At 36.2% G+C, this 21,492-nt stretch overlaps 1 protein-coding gene across 14 annotated transcripts in view; it reads right to left on the bottom strand.

The window, feature by feature from the left end:
* Window positions 1–20,015, bottom strand: part of fgfr1a (fibroblast growth factor receptor 1a) — a 41,824-nt gene extending 21,809 nt beyond the window's left edge. For 4 of the 14 annotated variants that reach the window (NM_001104897.1, XM_011479080.2, XM_011479079.2 and 1 more), the window contains 3 exon segments: window positions 13,221–13,401; window positions 19,334–19,462; window positions 19,671–19,969. In NM_001104897.1, the coding sequence (NP_001098367.1) occupies window positions 13,221–13,308 (88 nt within the window). In that variant the 5' untranslated portion in view covers window positions 13,309–13,401; window positions 19,334–19,462; window positions 19,671–19,969. 14 annotated transcript variants of the gene reach the window in all.
* Window positions 20,016–21,492: the final 1,477 nt, after the last annotated feature.

Raw genomic sequence — 21,492 nt, 5'->3', positions numbered from 1 at the left:
AAACTAATTTATACAGATATAAAAATAAAATTTGCTCTGCAGTCCATGGAGGTGGGGATCTACCTACTATAGGTAATAAACGTGCAGGAGTACAACAAATCACCTTTTTTTATTTGCTATGCCTGTATTGTAAATAGATTCGACAATGGACCCCCCCTTATCATTTCAAAATTTCACAAAAATATCACTTTCCTTTTATTACTCAACGTCTGCACAATTTTCCACATAATTAAACCACATGAAAATTAGTTCGTGCTCAATATTCAGAAAACCAATAAGCTACTAGGGGAAAGGAAGGAAAAATCAAATTAGAAGAAGGAAAATAGAGGAGGTGTCACAAGGAGAGACACCTGAGCCCCCATTCTAAATGGCTACATAGTTGGCTAAGAGGAGAGGATAACCCAATTATGTTGACACATTGTCCATCATGTGTTGTTTGCGGGGTTTCAAAGGTAACAATTTTCACTGACCATCCCTGCTTTCTGCATGTCATTCTTGTTTCAGGTTCACCATTTTTTGGAAAAGCCATCTTTAAAGTTTTACTATAAAAATTAATCAAATAGTAAACTAATTATGACTTTCTGTGTGTCCCCCTTTAGGTTTCTTTTACACAACAACAATCGACAGTTGGAGAAACATTTTGACTCCATAAAACTCTAAACAGGAACAGAAAAAAAAAGACCTATATTTCATTCATCATTTTGAACTCTTATTGGCTGAAAGTCACTGCATTTCTACATCTGCCTCCATCTATTGCTTTATTCAAAGAACATTCCCTGTAGCTTCTTTGAAGAGTGCTACAAAGTAAAATCTAATTTTTTGTTATTTTCACTTCAACAAAAACCATAGCCCCTTCGGCAAGAGAACAAAAGCAGGTTCAGATAATCAGATTCCATCCTGGAGAACAACACTTTGATACATGTTTATTTTTGAACCATTCTCAAAGAACATTTATGAATCCACTTCCTCCTTATCACAACATTATAAGCACGTGCACGACTACATAGAATGACCTCAGGACAACATCAGCAAAACCTGACTAATCCCTACCACCTTAACAAAGGACTTCAAACAATACAGAGGTAGGGAGAAAAAAGAAAACAAGCCAGTGAGCATGTGCACAGGAGCGAGTGAGAAGCGGGCCAGCAGTGGCAGGTTCTAGTGCCAGTTGCTATGGTGACCCCACTTGGGCCTAGTAAAGGTATTTCCTGGATCACATATGTCTGACAGGCCTTTAATCCTAGCAGGAAAAGGGGCCAGGGGCGAGGATCAACTTTCTCCTCAAAAACAAAACCAAAGCTGGAAGGCAAAAGAGACATTTAGACTCATTTAGACATTTTGAGTTTAACGTATAGAACCTGAAAACCAAACTGCAACTAAGCCAACATTTGTGGTAACAGCAAAAAAATGAGTGTTACCTCAAAAACAAGTACACATAGTTGTAAATTGCGGCTCCAATACACAAAGTGAAGTTATGTACTTTAACTTTACCGTAAATAAGCAGTTTAGGATAAAAACGAATTAACACATGAATGAATTATATTGCAAAGTATTTTGTTATTCCAAATTAAAATTGTATTCAAAAGAAGAATTTTGTAATCTGTTATTAATTGTTCTGATATGAAATGTATTTTGTAATAGGAATTTTTATGTAAAAAAAATCAAGTAATTATGTGATTAGAAAAAACTCTCATATTATAGAAGTACAAAAGCAATTACTTTTCCTCTATCAATGCTGTTTATCTGGCTGCTTTTTTAAATCCCTTCAACATCTGGATTTGTTAAGTCTTTTAGCTACCCCATTTAGTTTTAGCGAAGCACTTTGGTCTATGAACAGAGAGAAAAAGAAAACAGTTGCTTTTTAGTAACCAGCTCTCTTATTGGATAGACTGCAGGTCTTAATGATGATGTAATGATTATCTCTGAACTGTGCAGGTGCTATGTAATGATGTGTGTTGGCGTTATGTCATGTAATATCAATCCAAATATCAGCAGGCTGCCATTTTTGTGACAAAACATCAGCACAGCTGGAGAAAGTAGCAGTATCTTAAAATATGAGAAGCACATTCAGAAACAACATGCATCCTTACATCCACTGGGGACAGGAATATAGATTATGTAACACATTATCTAAAAATATAAAGTTAACAATTTTGTGAATCAAATTGCAAAACAAATTGGAAAATACAGCAGAAAAAAACCAAAAGGACTACTAAAAAATATAATTACCTACATCAACCTTTCTATCAAATTTAGGGATTGGGTGATTTTGTTAGTGTTGTGCAAGTTACTTCCAAACTACTGATATTACACATTACTTGTGTTTCTATTTAAAAGTTAGGCCTGCACGATTTTAGAAAAATCTGCGATATGCGATATCAGTGTTTGAAACTGCGATGACGGTATGACTTGCGATAAATGGAAAAATAGAAAAGCTGGTTTCAGTGTGAGTTTTATTCAAATAATTCAACACAACTTAAATTAACGTGCAAGTTTTATTCAAAAAGAAGAAAATATATTTACCATAAAACTTGCCAAAACTAAGATGAATGATTACAAAAAATGTATATAGATGCCCAGGAATAAAATAGGTTGGTGTCTCCTACATTTCCATTTTACTCCAAGTGTTATTAAATAAGTCAACATAACTTAAAATCCAAGTCTTTTTCAAAAAAGAGAAAAAGTTAAGACCTATAGCTGTGGCCAAAACATAAATGAACAATGAAGAAAAAAGATAGAGGCCCACAACTTAAACGTGACCTAGTATTAACTAGGGCTGCACGATATGAGGAAAACTTGCGATATTAGTGATCAATATTGCGATAACGATATAATTTGCAGTAAATAAACAAATAGAAAAATAAACAAAAACATCATTCCCATTTCATTGCAACAGTTTAAAAATTATACTCCAAATGACCCTCGTCGACACGGGGGACAAACATCTAACATAATAGGACTCCATCTGATTGGTCAACAATGGGAAGGCGTCCATCTGATTGGTCAAAGCATAAAGGGATTTATTTGATTCGTTAAATGCTTCAAGCTGCTAGAAGATTGTTTTAACACATTTTGGGTTTGCGATTTATTGCGATATTCGCCGTCTTTTGCGATATGCATATTGCAGAGCTGGATATTGCGATAACGATAAATTTGCGGTATATTGTGCAGGCCTATTAAAAGTAATTCCTTACCCTACGATATTACTATTTCAGAATTGGGATTTTATAATGCAACCATGAAAAATGTATATAAGTGACCAGTGGCTGCAAGAATGGTTTCAACAGACCAAGAAAGTCATTGCCAAGCAAAACTCGTCTCTAAACAACTGAAGATGTAAATCAGGCATGTCTAAAGTCCAGCCCAAATTTTCACCAGCCCGTGAGCTCATGTTATAAAATCAATAACCTGCAGCCCCCAGCACTTTCTAATAATTGATAATTAACGGATTGATAACTGTGTGTAGAATTGCTTGATTGTGATTCCTCTTTGTTTTTTTTGAAAACACCAACAACTCTGTCTGCCTAATAGAGACTGTGACTGTTTTTAAAAGGTTTATTATTAAGAGGCATTACCAGGCAAGGCATGCTAGCTTTAACAAACTGGGATGGAACAGTGTGAAAAATTGAAGCTACCAGAAAGTGTTTTAACGGCACAGCAGTGCTTTTCACAATAACACAAATGAAAACGCCACAAAAGCGAGCTATGATGTAGCAACACTGATGGCGAAGCACTGCAAACCTTTAACAATAGGGAATTTATTAAAGACTCAGTGATGAAAATAGTCTTAAGAAGCAGAAGTCTGCTAATGTTTGCCTGGCTTGTAACACTGTGGTCCAGATAATTGAAGATATTTCATCTAATATTAAGAGATAGTTGGAGGCAAAAGGGTAGAGTTTGATTTTTTTTTCATTAGCCTCTGATGAAAAGCACATACCTACTCATTTATGAGAGGAGTGGACAATGAATCCAAAATTCCTTCCCTACTCCTCTGGCTTCACCCTTAACCTCCAATTATTTGGAGGGGCAGGGGTGTCCGATAAATCACAAAACACATTTTAAATCCTTCCCTAAGAGGTGCTAAATATTTCCTGAAGTTGAGCATGTTTACTTTATCCTGCTGCAGATATAATTGCATAAAAGAAGAACAAAGGCTTGATCACAAATCAGTCCACCCAGAATACTCTGACAAAACTTTAGTCAAGCGTCTTCAAAAATTGAGTGGCATCATTTATAACCAGCCTAATTACAAACACTGAGAGGAATTTGGAAGCAGAATGTAGTGAGGGGTTTTAAAATGAAGGGGTTTAAGAAAGGAGGTCTGTAGATGGAACAACAATTAAAAAGGAAGAGTTGGCGCCAGTCTACAGAACTTTCTTTGACAACAACTTAGGAAGCAATACACCACGTGAATGACTTCTGGGATTTCCTGCCCTCAGTGTATGTAAGAATGTCAGTCTAGCTGACATTATGTGGTGGTACATAACAAACACAAATTTGCCAAGTTACTTTAGCTGCTTTCATTCTATAAGAAGATGACTGCTTTACCAAAGCAAAAAGGAAAGACACACTGATAAGAAGTGAAAATAGAAAAATATAAATGACAACACAAGCTTAAAATATTTTATTTTTTTGCGTGTTGTTTAAATAGTTAAACGTAGTTTCATGCTTACAATTTTTTGCTTTCTGCATATTCCACAGTGGACTTCTGCTCTAATGTGGACCCACACACAGAAGTGAATGCACAACTACCAACAGGAAAACAAAGATCTCAGAATATATTCTGTTGATCATCTGAAAAGTAATCATCAGCTTTATACCTACTGGTCTGCTGTGACAGTTCAAGTGAAACTTCCAGTTTACATAAAACAAGGGGCTGGTTATTTGTTAAATAACAATACTTATTATTTATTAGGCTAAGTTAAAAATTTGTTATTTAAATAATCAACTATTAAATAGCTTGTTGTGGACCAATAAGCATGACTTAATTTGAATTTGCTACATTAGCTGAGGTTAAACAGGTTTTTTTTTTTACTTTATGGTTGCGAGTAAGCCTATGGACTCCACCAGGAAACTCGACCACTGGGAATGGTTTATTCTTCTGTCCGACTTAGAACATGTGCAGTAAGAATTGGCAATAGGGATGGGTATCGTTAAGATTTTATCAATACTACTAATGTTATCGATACTGCTCATCAATTCGGTATGCTTATCTGTATTATTATCAATACTTTTCTGTGTGAAAACAAGGAGGGAGAAGACAAACTTTGTAAATGAACATCTTTTATTTAGAACCATTTAAAACACAATATATTAATTTAACATCCTCTACGACTATATAATAAAAAAATATATTAATAAATACTAGCGTAAAAGAGCATTAACAGGGAAAATTAAAATAGACAATGTTGTATTTTATTTAATTTTAAATTGTAAGTCAGGTATTTTATTGTTATTGAGGCACAATATAAACCTTCAGCCTGTTAATATTATATGATCATTGTTTTCTACAGTGCTGGTGGCTGAATTAATTTTCCCCTCCTTTTTTATTAAAGTTTCACGCTCTCATCTTTCATGAACAACACTTTAGTCATGTGTTCCACATGTGTACCGCTAGTATACACACCTGCTAAAACAATAGCTGTGCTAGACGTCTCACTTGGACGGTCAAACACTGCACACTTCTTCGCTAGAATATGGCGTATGGTAACATGGTGCTTGGACAGGTTACTGGTGTTACCGCCTTCACAAGACGCGTTTTGTTTTTACATGAGAGACAGAGCGCGCCGTCTTCAGCTACTTTGGAAAACTACAGCCACACTTAGGACCTTTTTCCTTGTGGTCACTCTGCCATCCGCGTGTGTTTGTTGTTACTCGTCAGCAGAGAAATGAGAAACCCATGGCTGCAGTGTGCAGACTGAGGCGTGCCGCAATGTGGGCGGAGTGAAACACGTTGAGGCACGCACACTGTATGTGATTTTTCGTCACAGTAAAGGTTGGCATTTAAAAAATACAAAGTGTCTCAGCTTGACAAAGCTGATCTGTTTTGAAAGTCTTTCCTTGAATGGAAATGTATTCTAGTTCAAATTTATTCCTACCCCATCTTACCAACTATCCACTTCTTTAGCTGAAGTTCTCCTGACAGCACCATTTTTACATGCTCCTTATGTGTCCACACCATTTCTCCATTATACAACGTAGGGCTGGGTGCTATGGTAGTGCATTTTATCTAGATGATAGAAAATGTCCATCATTATTCATATATGAAGCTGGAGACAAGGTTAGGCGCTTTACAGCACCATTTTACACAGGGTTGTGGACCAATACTTTGGTGGCAATTTTGATTAACGAATCAAGCTCACAATTCACATTTCAAACCACAATTCTTACTCTTTTATATGTTTTTACAGTTAATATGTGAGTGCCTTTTTAGTAGAACTGCACATTTAGCTTTTTTTTTAGTTTATTAACTTAAAACCTGAACCTAAAATCCAACATTATTCTGAATTTCAGAGCATTTTTACCACACTCAACTAAATTGATAAAGATCATGAATCAGCAATCTTGGATGTCACAAATATTTGGGGAGTAACTCCCAAATGTGGTGACCAGACAAGTTATTTGTATAGTAATTGGTAGGGCTGGGAATCCCTGGGTACCTCACGATATGATACGATTTTCGATACATTGCTCACGATAACGATACCATCACAATATGGCGATAATGTGATAATCGATACATGTCGTCTCTAACAACTCACGATAATCAAACTTTAAGAAAGAAGAACTTGAAATACTGTTTTTTGTAAAAAATTACCCCATTTATCCTTTAGTTTTTAAACACAAAGATAATTAATAACTTGTGTCCTATTTGGTGTAATGAATAACAGACGTTTGTGTAACAATGCTGAAATCAGTAATACTCTGTCTTTGACAAACAATGACAATTTTCATTTGGAAATATATTTCAAATTTGGTTAAAAAAAAATAGTGAACATGAACAGCAGCCATTATTTAGTACAGAATTGCTGTAAACAGGATAAAAAAGAACAAGTCAAGTAGCTGCCAGGCACATTGGTATTAACTTTTGAAAAACAAAGCCATAGCCATCGCATTATTTTTTAAAAATAGCTGTAAATCAGATATTAATTATATGAACAAATAATAGTGTCTTTGTTCAAAATAAGTGATGCCATTTAGTGCAAATGTGGTGTAAACAAAAATAAAATTCTCCCAGAAAAAAAAAAAAATCAAGTAGCTAGAAACTTTCCTTTAAGTTATTTAAGACATTAATTGTTTTCAAAATAAATTACCAGGGATAAAATACATTACCTTAGAGTGCATCTAAAAGTAAACATCTTTGTGAACAAAACGTTTGGGGAAAAGCTGCATGTGATGTATGTTTATATGTTCATGTTTTTTAAAGAACCACAGGCTTTTTAGCATCAAGACACCGCCGCTCGTCTACCGCTGCTTTGAGAAGAATGAGGGGCTGGGCAGGGATGACACTCTTTCTTCTGTTTCCAGCGTCATTTCAACCATAGCTCTGGTCTGGGCATACAGTGCAGGAATCATTTTTTCAGTATTTCCGAGAGGGAACGTCAATGTCGTGGCTCTGATGCATTCAATAAAAACACAAATCCATCGTTCTCCACCTTGCTGCAGCCCCTTGTACATTTTTACAGCAATCCCGTTTGTTGTTGCCTCTGCTCTTGCAGAAGACGGTGGTAGCTTTGCCTGGAAAAAGGTATCCACGCCGGGCTGTGTCGGCTTTAGGCCAGCAACAGCCACGGCTTTCTCACACAACTCCGGGTGATACAGCTTCAATGCTGTTAGCGCGTCTTTTAATTTGCTGCTCTCGCTATTTTCCTTGTTTATCCCCTCCGCCATTTTTGTTTAAATGTGTACTCTTCTTCGTCCATCCGCGACAGCCAATCTTGCAACGAGGGCCCCTTATCGACGCTCCGAAGAATCGTCTTACCAATATAACGTTTTACAGGGTCTCCAAACGTAAATAAAAGGTCGATACTTGATGGAGACGCATCGAGAATCAATCATGGGACTAAATATCGCGATCTATCACCATAATCGATATTTTGGCACACCCCTAGTACTTTGGCTCCTGGTTTTGTGCCAAAATAAAAAAGCACCCTGCATCTAGGAAGCTTGTGTCAGACAACCGCCTATGATGCTAAGATGCTGTGCATCTTTACCGTCAATAAGAAGCCAAGAGTCCAAAATACTCTCCCTTATTTTATTTTTTTTACTTTTGAAGCCATACCCAAATGAAAGATATTGATAAATGTTGTAAATTTGGTGACTGTGTGTTTGTTACTTGGAGTCAGAATTAAAAGAAGATACTTTTTCTGGCTCACCCCTCTAGTAAATCTGTCCTTATTTTCTAGCATTTTTTAAACTTTTGAGTGTACAGTTAAAATAAATAAAAATGTGTACATTAGGCCTGCACATCGCAAATTTATAGTTATCGCTATTTCAAGCTGTGCAATATCCATATCGCAAAAATCAGCGAAAATCGTGATAAATGGTATACCATAAATGTGCTAAAACAATCTTATGGCAACTTGAACTATTTAATGAATTGAATAAATCCCTTTATGCATTTGACCAATCAAATTGAGCCCTTCACGATGTTGACCAATCGTATGGTCAACAAGATGTCGCCCTCCTAATTAGACGAGGGTCATTTGGAGAATACTTTTAGGGTATTTTGATTATTGAAATTAAACTTTTGCAGTGAAATTAAAATGTTTTTGTTGATTTTGCTATTTGTTCATTTATCGCAAGTTATATCGTCATCGCAATATTGATCACTAATATCGTATATCGCGAGTTTTCCTCATATCATGCAGCCCTAGTGTACATTTGATTTTCTTAATAAAGTTATTTTCCATATTAACATGTGATCCAGACATCTGCAAGTTCTCATTAAAACATCTCAGTAAGACAACGACAGGTGGTTGTCTTACACAGCGCTCAAACAACGATAAAGAATATAGAAAGTGAACAAGCAAAAGCAGCACTAATCGATGACAAAAGCACTGACAAAAAAGTTCAGACTGTGTCCAGTCACTGTTATAAAGTGGGTTACTGCTACATGCCAAGTTATTTTCATGACAAATGTGAACTTGTCCAACATGTCTTGCTTGAAAAAAGGTTCTAAATAAAAGAAATGAGTACACACTACCATGTCCACATAGTAATTTTATATAAACATTTCATTAGTAGAATTTACAAATAAAAATTACCTATCCTGGGGGGTATTCCAGAAAGCAGGTTATCCTAGCTCCCACGGTATGTTTGAGGCTAAGAAAGTTGATAACCTCAGCTTTCGGTTCCAGAAATGGAGGTATGTTTCAGGATACGTCAAGTTGCCATATAGCAACTCATGCTCTGAACATAACCTGGTCTGGAGCAGGTTTAGTTGAAGGTTAGTTTGGTTTCAGACTGGTGAAGGAGCATAGCGTGTCCATTTGAAGATGATTTAGAGCAGTGTTTTTCAACCTTTTCTGAGCCACGGCACACTTTAACCTTAAAAAAAATCCCGCGGCACACCAGCATCCAAAAATTAAAAAAAAAGGAGAAACTCAGTTTGTATTGATCTACAGCCCCTCCCTCCACAGTCTCACATGCATTTTTGAGATAATTGTTGCAGAAAAAGCTGGAAACTGCAGCTGTTTTTTTCTAAAATATGCAATAAAAGTTAAGTTAGAAGATTTAAAAACAGTTTGAAGTGTGTTCGTTGGTTTCAAGACGTTTAACAACAGATCTCCTTGTGCGCTGTCACTCTCACAACCCAATGCATCATGGGAGATGTAGTGCATAAAACGGCCGACTGAGATCGCTTTTCGGAGCTTCATTGTTTTGTTCACTTGTTCCACGGTCTGATACCGGACTCTGTGGAAAGCTACACCGCTAAAGACGAGCTTTAGCTGGTATTTTTGTTAGAACTGAGCGACTTTACGAGCTAAATCGGGACAAGGAAGTGAAGACTTTAACCACTTCTGATTGGTCAGACTGATGACATGTGATTAAGCTCCCCAAGAATGATTGGTGGAGACAGTTAAAGCGACGGGACTTTTCCAAAATACAGCCGGAGCTGCAGCTGAATCGTGGTAACGTCATTCTTTTCAAAATGTCTTTAATAAAATAAAATAAACGCAAAGAAAAAGTATTTTACGATCTTTTATATTCCTAACTCCTCAGTGTTTTATCAGGGCCTGTTTGGATGAACACAGAGCTGAAATCCTGGAGATGGGAAATGTTGTTAAATCAGTTAATGAGGGTGATTTCCCATGGCACACTTGACCAAATGCTACACATTTACCATGGACCTTTTTGAAAATGAAATGTCAAATACCATTTTCTTTATCATTTTAATTAAGTGACAGAAAAAGCTGTGTTGAAGTATAAAAGGAAAAAGCATTTTGAAATAATGCTTTTTCTTTTTAATTTTGAGTCAAAAAATGCAGCTACATTTTGAAAATTAAAAAGCATTTCTCTTAATCCATTTTAATTGTCAAATTAGACATTTCTAAATGAATTATGCTACACATTTACCATGGAACGTCTTGAAAATGAAATGTCAAATACCAATTTAATTTTAATTTTAATTAAGTGACAGAATAAGCTTTGTTGAGGAAGGAAATGAAAAAGCATTTTGGTGGTTTGCTTTTTCATTATATTTTTGAGTCAAAAAATGCTTTTTCATTTTGAAAATGAAAAAGCATTTCTGGTTTTGACTTTGCTTTTCATTTATGCTACATAATCGCTTTCATAAATACAATCCTCCAAAAACGCTTAGCTAACAAAATGCCAGACATGACATAAGTATTACTGTCTACTGGAAGTCCTTATTTCAATGCAGCCTATGAGGAAAGCAGAGCACACAGCAGCTCAAGTCTGGTAAGATTGTTGCTGCCTGTACACTGAAACATTTTGTAAAATGAAAGCAACACTAATTTCCACAAGACATGAAACAAGTAGCGCTTAAAACTGGCAGATGGCAGAGCTATTTTCCACTAACTTGACAAACAGTTAATAGTTTTTTATAGTTTAATTAAGGATGCCCCGATCGATCACATGATCAGTAATTGGGCCCAAAAACGTGGTTGATGACTTGATTGAAAATCGGATGTTGTTGCTCGATCAGTACCAACGACATTTAATTTATTCTTATTATGAAAAATGCTATATATTTCAAGCTTATTATTCCAGATAAATACTCTAGTACTACAAGTCTGCATATTATGAACATATCACCACAATTTATCCCCAGTTTGAGCAGGACGCGCACAAAAACAGCTAAACTAAGCTAAGCGAGCAAGATATAATCGAATCAGGCCCAGAAAAACCTGATTGGGATATCCCTGGTTTTTATTATAAAACATCTGAATAATAAAGAAATGCTTTCTTGCAATAATGAGTCTCGGAAAATAGATTTTTGCACAAACTAACTAACTATTCTTAGTTGCACATAAATGTAAATATCTAACTAAAAGATAATTATTGTCATTAACTGGAATGCTTTTTATATACGGACATAAACAAAAACTGTCTTTTTAACCAAAACAATACACACTGTTTTAGATATAAAAAAGTGAGAGACTGAAATATTTCATCCTGGTCTTGAGATTTCGTTGCATAGATTTCTCTAGACAAGATAAAGGTAGTGGTTAAGTATTGCTCAAACAGAAAACAGGGGCCTTTATTTAAAAAAAAAAAAAGAAGAAGAGCTGTGCTCAGAATATGTTGTTTCTACATTACAATCACTTTAAGAATTGCTCTGACTGAAGTTAAACAAGGGTCTCCAAGATTTTCACAAGAATTAAAGAGAAATCCACAGAAAATATAGTAAAAATAAAAAAAATTCAACCTAAAAAAGGTTGCAAGAGCAATTTCACTGCAGAAAAGTTCTAGCTGGAGCAATTTCAATAACAATAATTTAACAAACCAAATTTGTTAAATGAATATTCTTTTTATATGTGAAGGCAACAACAACAAAAGGAGAAAAACAATGAAGGAGGCTTAAGACAGGAGCTTTTTCCGTATAAGCATTTCGTTTCGCTACCCCAGACAAAAGGAATGCAACAGAGAGCTTCTGCTCTGACTGTTTGTTAACAGCTGAACCCATCCGTCACACAGCAGGGAAGGAGGGGGAAAGTGAAGCATTCCCAAGAACATGTCCGAGTGGGAGCAGAAGAAAAAGTGCAGACACTGACAGTACCTGGCCATTTGTTCATCAAGAACTGGGTTTCAAGTAAACCAGACTTCCCCACCCCAGTGTAAATTTATGGCTCAGCTTAGGAAACAAACACCAAAAAAAAGATCTTCAAGGACAAGGAATATTTTTAAGGAGCGTTTTATTCTTTAAATAAATAAATAAACAAGCTAATTATTGGCTTCATGATAGTTTACTGCTCTCTCAGTGACAACAAATATCTTTTCAATACAAAAGAGTAGAGGCTTTTAGGTAGTAGTAAAGCTCCCCTTAGGCTACAGATGTGAGTCATTCACTCCTCCCTGTTTAGCATTCTGACTTAAACACAAGCCACACTATGTTTATTTTAAGGCTCAGAGCGCAAGAGGGACCTTCTTGCTTAATTACTTCATTTAATGCTGAACTTTATTATATTCCTTTGCCGTTTTCCACTACTCAGTGTAGAGTGTAAACATCCAAGCTGATGTACCCACAAGCCTGAGCAGCTATTACACTGCTGGATGGCATCCAAGAATCGCATTTTTAAGGATTTGATTTCAGTGCTTCTATTCCCTTTTCAGAGCTGAACTTTGGTAACATTCAACCAAGGCTAAATTCTTGACAAATTCTTTCCAAACAAATATTGTCCAGTAGAAAACAGTTTCAGAAAAAAAATCCTTTAAATCTATTCATCTAAGTTCCTACGAAACAGGAGTGTAGATAAAAGGTAGGGACAGTAAACCTCAAGTGACACACCGAGGAGCACTCAAAAACATTCGACTTGAGCAAATAGGGGAGGTGGGTGAACACTGACACTACAAAGAGCAGGCTTCACCAACGTCTGGAGTCTGTCAGGATTACATTCCAGTACAAAGAACAAAGCTTTTCTAATCTATTGACATTTTTTCAAAAGCTAAAGTCAAGACAAGGAAAACAAATGCTGAAGTACAAACTGTTATAAGATACCTACAGCATTCACTCCAAAAATAAAGTTATTTCTTACCTTCATTTGTGTTCGCAGGCCGGCATTGAGTGTTTAAAACTTGAGCATAGAAAGTCAGAAACAATAGTATTCTTGGCCTCATCAGCATCCTGCTGAGGGAGCTACAACTGTTGGCTCTTAGACGACAGGAAATCCATTCAGATCCTTGGAACATCAGCTGTGTAACATTCACGGTGCACCACTGTAAACAAAAAAAAATGTGAATACGTTATCAGTTAGATTAAAACCAAGTTTTAAGATGCTAATGATATGACTAAAACCAAGTTTTAACCTCTTTTTTTCCCTTTTTGGAGAAAACTTTTAGACAGGGGTCAAGACAAAATGTTGTATTGGTTGCACTGGTGCACCTAGGTTTTTTTTCTTCTCTTAGGTGAACAGGCATGACACTTTGGTGCACCCACTGTTTTATTTAATTGTTTTAGTTTGTGGAAATTTGTTTTGATATCTAAAACTTCTTTTTTCATGGTTGTTGTGACCTTGATGTTTGTTATGACCCCACGGTCACCTCACCTGCGAAGCATCCAGTCAGAACTGTAGGATAAAGCTGCTAGACCTACAGCAGCAACACACAGATTCATAAAAAGTGTTGATTTGGAGACAGCACTGTTGTCAGACGCTAATGCTATGATGCAATGCTTAACGAGTTTTTCCCTCCGCACCTACATGTAATCCTGGACAGTGTGTTCCATTTTATAAATAGAATATCTGAGTTGAATCCACTGTGTTTTAGCAGGGTCTTTGTAACATTACACCCAAAACTGTGACCTGTCAGATGTTGTGCTGGATGCTCCAGCCCCCTTCCCTTTAATGTCAGTGATACAAAATAACAATAATGAAAAGAAAATTACTGTTTTCAGGCTGTTTTTTGTTTTTATAAAATGTAATCACTTGGAAGAAGAATGAGGAAATCCATCATAAGTCTGTCTTTGTTTTTTCAGCATGTTTGAATGCAAGTTTACAGTTTGACGACCACAAAGAAGTGTTCATACCATTCATAAATGACTTTTATGCCATTTCATTCCCTTAAAAAATTCAGAAAAAAGTTCAAAAAGTAAAACGCTCAAGGTATTCCTGTGTAAAATAGTGTTATAATTTGGCCGGTAAAAAATATATTTAGCTGGTAGATTCTTTGTAATCTACCGGCCAAGTTGGCCCGTGACTCAAAAATTTAACTTCGGCCTCTATGTGAAGGTATTACATATTTCCAACAAAAAACAAAGTGACGTGCATTGCAAATTGTGCAGAAGGCATGTTCCTTCCAAAACCCTTTTTATCACTTGAGGCAGAGCCACCAAGCATGCTCAATCTCAGACTGAAATAAAGGATAATTCTCCAGCAAAAACCACAAAGGTATAACCTGAGCTGCAGCAACAGCCTAAATGTTCAGAAGACATTTTGAGAATTTGCTTTTAGTTTTTCACTTATTCACAGGATTTTGACAAAAAAGTTGGTCAATTTTATGTTCGTTCACTAAAACTTGAAAACATTTGAATTTATTTGCAGAATTAAAGCTTTGTTTTTAAATGGAACTTATAAAGCAGATTAGTATTCTGTTTTATGTATGATCTCTTTCAAAACTTAAAAGGTTTTGCTTTAATTTTCAGTTTGGCTTGTAATATATATGCATTTCTTTAGTTACCTGGAAAAAAAGACATCGTAGCCGTTTCTTTAGTGCATCTCTTATGTTTAAAGTATGATAGGAAACAAAGTTTTAAATCTAAACAACCCCCTGATGGTTGCATATTTTTCTTATGAGCAACAGTGTTCAGTGTTTATAGTCATTTGCTTTATATTGTGATATACATTGTTATCACCTGATATGAATAAAACTGTATTGTGATATTAAAAATCGTCCAGCCCTACATTGAGTGCTGCGGCACAAAGCCGCTTTTCTCCACATCAGAATCAGCTTATAAACGTTGTTTATGCAAACACTTCACATCATTACACATCAGCACAAGGCTGGGTTCTCTGCTTCACAGTCCGCTGGAATTACATTAACTGCGTTAACGGTTGAAAACTTAGGGTGGACGAAAGAAGCACCTGGCGCGTGAGCACAGGCCCAAGCTGAACTGCTCAGGCCTTTGCTTAGGCACCTCAAATTCTTATTTGAAGTGTGTTACACCTACACACACACATAGGATTGCGACTTGGTGATGGTTTGTTTTTTTTGTGTTTTTTTTTTCACAGAACAGATGGGGACACCAGTGCAACCATGGATTTTTTTAGGTGCGCCATTCAGTCACATATACAACCAAATTTGTCGCACTCTACAGCCCTGCTAGATGCAAAACGCTAAGTTTCCTCCGTTTAAAAGGATTTACACTTTAGACAACATTAACAAGGCACAACAATGTGAGCTGAGCCTTAACTGACAAAAGGAAGAGACTATTCTGTTTGTTTACAGGGTTTCAAGGGAAGTACTTCAGCATTGGGGCCTGCTAGCACAAAACGCAGATAAGAAACTTCATGGCACTAAACCTGCTCGGATTAGAAGCAAGTGGAACATATCTTGTTCCTTTTTGATTTTGTTTTGTGGTACTAAACTCTAAATCTACTAGAAAAATACTGATAAGAGTTTGTCATAATGTTCAAATGCTTCACTTTAGCAACTGTGCTTACTGCTATGAATACAATTGAGGAAAGGGTGGCCCCCACCAGTACATCTGCTGGAACCATCACCTCAGCAGCATCTGGCTGCAAAGTTTAACACTTGCTGTAAGAGACAACCCCAACCCCCGGTGAAAGATTTATTATAGCCTCAGAAAAGGAAAACACTGTTACATGACACTCGTGTAGAGATCTCCCAGGCCATCATTTCCACACTGTGAGAGACCTATCACCTAACAGTTGGTTTTAGTTCACAAACCCACAATAATTCTTCAGCAACCACTTGGTTCCGCTACTTGCAAAGACACAAACTAATATCTGCATACATCAACAGAAAAAAAAATACATTGGTTAATCTGCAAAACATCAGTGGATTTGTCTTTAGTTCAATAAACTCCACTTGATGAGCCTTTTCAAAGACCCAGGTACAAAGGATGCAGAAGTTTTCTTTGACAGGTAATCCTGTTGACGCGTGTTCCTCTCTAAAACAGTGGCTGTGTTCTCCTCAAAACCAATTGAATTTCACTTTCCAAGAATGGTCTAGTGTTCCAGCAGTAGAGCTGAGTGGGTGGGAAGAGGGGGTGTTTAAGGGGCATAAAGAAGCACGGTCATCTGTGTTTAGTAAGCTGTGAGTCAGCTTGGGAAGCCTGCAAGAAAGAGCTTCTGCTGTTGGACAGAAGAAACTGCAGAGCATATCCAACCCGGTCCCGTCATCAATATTTGAAAAAAGTAGGAAGTAGTTTCTTTTAAAGTATGACTGGACAGTTTGTCACACTCCACTTAGAGAGGAGCGCCAGATAAACAGTCAACTGTCAAGCTTGTAGAGAACACATGTCTCACTTATGGCCAAAGCCCAAACCACAGACAAGTAGGGAGAATTTCAAAATGCCAAAAATATGTTGAATCATTTTTTTCTTCATTTTTAAACACGTTTTCTGCATGAAATATGTGTTTCTCATAAATTCTAATGATGTGTGAAAAAGTGTCAAAATGGAAGCTGAGACACATTGAAGACATTACCCAAAGGTTGTACACAGAATGAAAATGATGTACACGTGCAGATTTGCAGTGATGGCAAAAAAAGGAAAAAGAAACCGCTGAAGCAACAAGGTGTTAACTTAGCTAACTGGATATATAAGAGGAGCCCGATGTAACTGATGCAAGCCCACCTTGTTGTTTTTATGCAGATTTGTTAGCTCTCTCATTAATTGGTCCACCCACAGCAGTTACTTTAGCATTGACGACATCCTGATAATATTAGAAGTAATTACTTCCAAATTAACTATCTAGATATTGCACAATCATCAAAGCAGGAGAGATTGTAGAAAGACCTTGTATACGCACCATGTCAATAATCAATTGATCCATAAATGTATCTAAAATATTAATATAAATACAAAACGAGAAATGTTATTTACATTTATCTTTAGAAAATGTTATGACTCTTATATTAGAATATTGAATTTATCGTTTAAGCATTTTTTGCATTAGTTTTTTAAAACTAATAAAACTAGTTTTAAACTTTTTTTTTAAAGGTACTTTAACTTTTCATATAAATAACATTTTGCTTTTGAATAAAAGTTAGAAAAACAGTTTGACATTTAAGTGAAGAAGTGGGTTACTGCTTGAAGTAATTATAATATTTTGTGGTAGTTGGGTTTTTTGTGTATGTAATTGTATTATGAAATAATACAGAGCTAATAATCAATCATCATGCCGTTTCAATTTAAATGACAACAGTGTTGAGTAGATTTAGATATCAAACGTTTGTTAAATCGTCCTTTCTCCCTTGTCTGCATGACTAAACTAGATAATCATTTAGAGCAACCTAAAAAGATGGCTAATTTGGATTTTCTTTCCACATCTACAACCCAAAGTTATACATTTCCAATGGCTGTATGCATCCAATGTAGTGAACTTCTTTAAAATAAAAAAAACACTATGCAAAGTCATCATTGACTCATAATGCATGACCAATAAAAGAAATATGCTGGTTTAAAAATATTAATATGATATCTTTGCTTCTGGTTTTTACAAAATAGTTGTGAAATACAACTTGTCTGAAGGAGGGAAAGGAACACATGTTCCAAAGATCTGCCAAACCAAAAAGAGGTTAGACAAAACGAATAACAATGTGCGGGACACATTAAGCTTCCTTCATTATGCAGGAACAAAGGTTACAGTACTAACCCATAACATGGCTTGCACCATAATTAGTCTTCACCACCATCCATGCATAAAATTCCTCAGCAGCCAAATGCTGTAAATCACCCCCTTCCAATTGAGTCTGGGTTTGCAGCCAGCAACAGGCCAGTCCGCACATGGATGCAGTTCAGTGGCCGCGGGGCATCAGACCATTTCCCCAAGGCGACTGCAAAAAACATCTTTTTTTCTTTCACCTTTCTTTCTTCACAACCATAGACCTTGAAGCATTAGTTGGCCAACAGCATGTCATGATGTGGTATCGGATATCATGAGATTACACTAAAATGTAAAGACAATCAATTTCAAACCATTTGACACTTCGCCATTTGTTTGACACTTAAACCCTGAGTGTTTTTAGTACCACTCGCAGTGTTTGTTTGTTCCCCATAAAACAGGGATCACCAACTGTTGGGATTCTACCAAGCATCATCAACTGTGCAACTGTCAACCAGAGAAAAATACATCTATCACACGGAAAATAAGTGAAATTAAACCTTAAGAAACTTTAAGAAAATCCATTTTTGACACCACACTTCCAGAGACACAGTTTAAGTGACAATAACTAAGCCAAAGAAGCAGCCTGGTAAATTAAAGGGCAAAACTCTTCCTTCACTTCTCATTATATGCCTCAGGTAAAACCTTTCTCCCTTTGGTAAACTCCCTGCAGACATACTGCTTCTTCAAACCAGCATTCTTCTTCATTTTCTTTAATAACATAGCATTTACAGCTTTACAAAACATCAGTCCTGCCCATTAAGATTGAGCCTTGAGGACAGATGCATATTTGTCGACTCCAACTGACACTTTAAATAATAACGTTTTTAAAAAATATATGCATATAATAATTTTTAAAGTATTTTCTTCTGCTAGTCAGAAGCAAGGAAAGAAGAGGAACAGCTAGAGGATTAGATATTGACTTTCAAAACAATTTTGAATGCGTTTTAGGCAAAAGGGCAAACAAAAAGAAGGTTGATAAACCAATTTAAAATAAAATAAAAAGCCAATTTGTACAGTTAAAAAAATGTATGCTTTCAGCTCACATAATTTATCATGTTCTCATTTTCCTGATCTGATGATCTGATGTGACCGAACATGCACTTCGTGATGGCCTTAATTTAGGAAAAAGGACTGGATTTCCAGAATTTAATTTTTACCCCCTCCCCCCAAACCGCTTTAGGTTTATTTATTTTTATTTCAGAACGTGGATTTTTTTTTTTAGAAACCATAACTATCCCCTTACACAAACAGTAAACTAAAGTTAAATCAAAGAGCGAAAGAACAAAACAGAGAGAGCTCACCTTCCTGGCGGGGAGCAGTGAAACAGCCAGTGTTGGTCAGATGAGAGCGAGTCCTGCCTGAGCTGAGATTCGGTTCGAGAAAACGTCCCCCAAAGCTGTATATCCACACCGCTGACGAAGTCGAGTTATCTGCGTTCAGCTTACAGGTCAAATTATATTTCTGACAAACTCGTGCGAGAGAAGGAATTTCACCCCACTCATAATCTACAAATTCCAAACTACTAAGCCGCGAGGGAAATCAATATTAGCTAGCAGCTAAAAGTTAGTAGTTTTGCGTTAGTCTGCACTAAATATATGATCTTACATTTGTTTTCTGCGACCGCTTTAATTATCTTACCTAACAAATAAGAAAAACGAGAGCAGCCTCCGGGCTGGTGTTGATGATTCCTTTATCCCCAACACGTTTCGCACGCTAGGATGAAATCCGCGTTTCTGGAAACTGCGTCCTAAAGTTCTTTAACTTACTCAGTCTAACAAAACCCACCGGAAGCGACTTTGTTCGGTCTTGCGGCTTTTACAAAAAAGAAAGAAAAAATTATATCCGTTCATGGAAAGTATTTTTGAACATTACTAATGGCGAAATGCTGTTACGATAACGAGAGACCAAGTCAATCCGTGCCTCCCTCTATATAGAGTATTGCATTCTTCTCACCGCTGCAAAGTCAAAACCAGTGCACGCACCACTTCCGCTTCAAAATTTCAAAATAAAAGTCAGGATAAAAATGTTTGATGGTAATAAAATCAATAATCCATTAATTTTAAGGGGCCTTTCCAGGCTCCCAAGAACACTTTACAAATGAAAACAACACACAATTTAAACATATAATTAAACAGTAAGCAGAAGTTGGCTTTCATTCCACTGTACTTAAAAGTCCTTACCATTTTTAATGTTTGAAAACAATACCTCCACGTGCAGTGCATAAAGTATACCAGCTAAAGTCTTCTTCAGACTGAATTTCAACATTTTAAATTTACATTAGATAGTATATGAGTAAACATATAGATTAAGTACATGTAGTTCACTTAGACTTATTTTTTGCTAAGGGTTATTTACATCTGGTAGAAACCAATTTATTTGATATAAAGTTTAACTTGAAAAAAATCTAACGTTAGAAATTATTTAAAAAATATTATATAATCTTCAGGGGTGCTAGTATGAATGTACTAAAGATTATGCTCATTGCATTTAACACATCCAGCTGTTGAGTTGACAAAAGAACAAACATTGTGTTTTATTTTGTAATGAGAACTCCTGAATTTCCTTGGTTCTTTTTAGCATGACGTGGGACATGCAGCCTTTTGGAAACCTGGCACCCCTTCCATCCACAGCACCTCACCAAACTCCACAGAATGGAGATCTATGCAGGAAAACTGTCAGAAAAACAAAATAACTGCCTTCTTCTTAAAAAACAATAGGGAATTTTTAAGCAGAAAAACTGCTTCACATCAAATCTTGTTGACATTGCAATTACCGGTAATACAAATACAATTTAAATATAAATAGATTGTTTGAGTGGAGCATATGAGATAAACGTTAATTTATTTTACCTAAGGGAGACTTTTCATGACTCAACTATTATATTTTCCTTCTTTTTTGAATCAATAAGACCCTCTCGCAAAAGCAGAACAAATGCCACCATAATTGATTCTTGGATGTATGCATTATCAAATGAGAAAAACAACCATGTTCCCAAAGAAAGCAACCACTTTCATCAGCTTTCCATTCAAAGCATACATAAATGAGTTCAATTGTTTGGTGTACAGAATTGGAACAGTTACAAAGAGCAGTGGAAATTCAAATGTGCCTGCAAGGTCAGCACAAACGCAAAATTTGCTCTGCCTCATCAAACGCATAACTCATGTGATGAGCTCATATTTCCTTTGATTTCCTGTCACAGTTGACAAATGAGTGACAACTGAAGCTGCAGGGACACATGAAGCTCAGCCTCACAGTTAGATGAAAGAATGGATTGATTGACAGACTGATTTATGTCATGGCATGTGTCAGCCTTTCATCCTGCATGCAGTGATAAGGCTGGATTGTGTTACCAGCAGTCACAAACTTGAACTTGCTTTAGTCTTTACTCTTATTTGAATTTCACATTTCTTAAATAGTTTATTTTTAGTTCTAAGAAGCTGCATTCGCTGATAGATTAATA

Source organism: Oryzias latipes, chromosome 9 (assembly GCF_053564925.1).
Source record: "Oryzias latipes strain Hd-rR chromosome 9, Olatipes_Hd-rR_3.1".
In the NCBI taxonomy this organism is placed as follows: domain Eukaryota; kingdom Metazoa; phylum Chordata; class Actinopteri; order Beloniformes; family Adrianichthyidae; genus Oryzias; species Oryzias latipes.
Note: the sequence above shows the minus strand (reverse complement) of the source record. Positions and strands in the feature narration are given on the sequence as shown.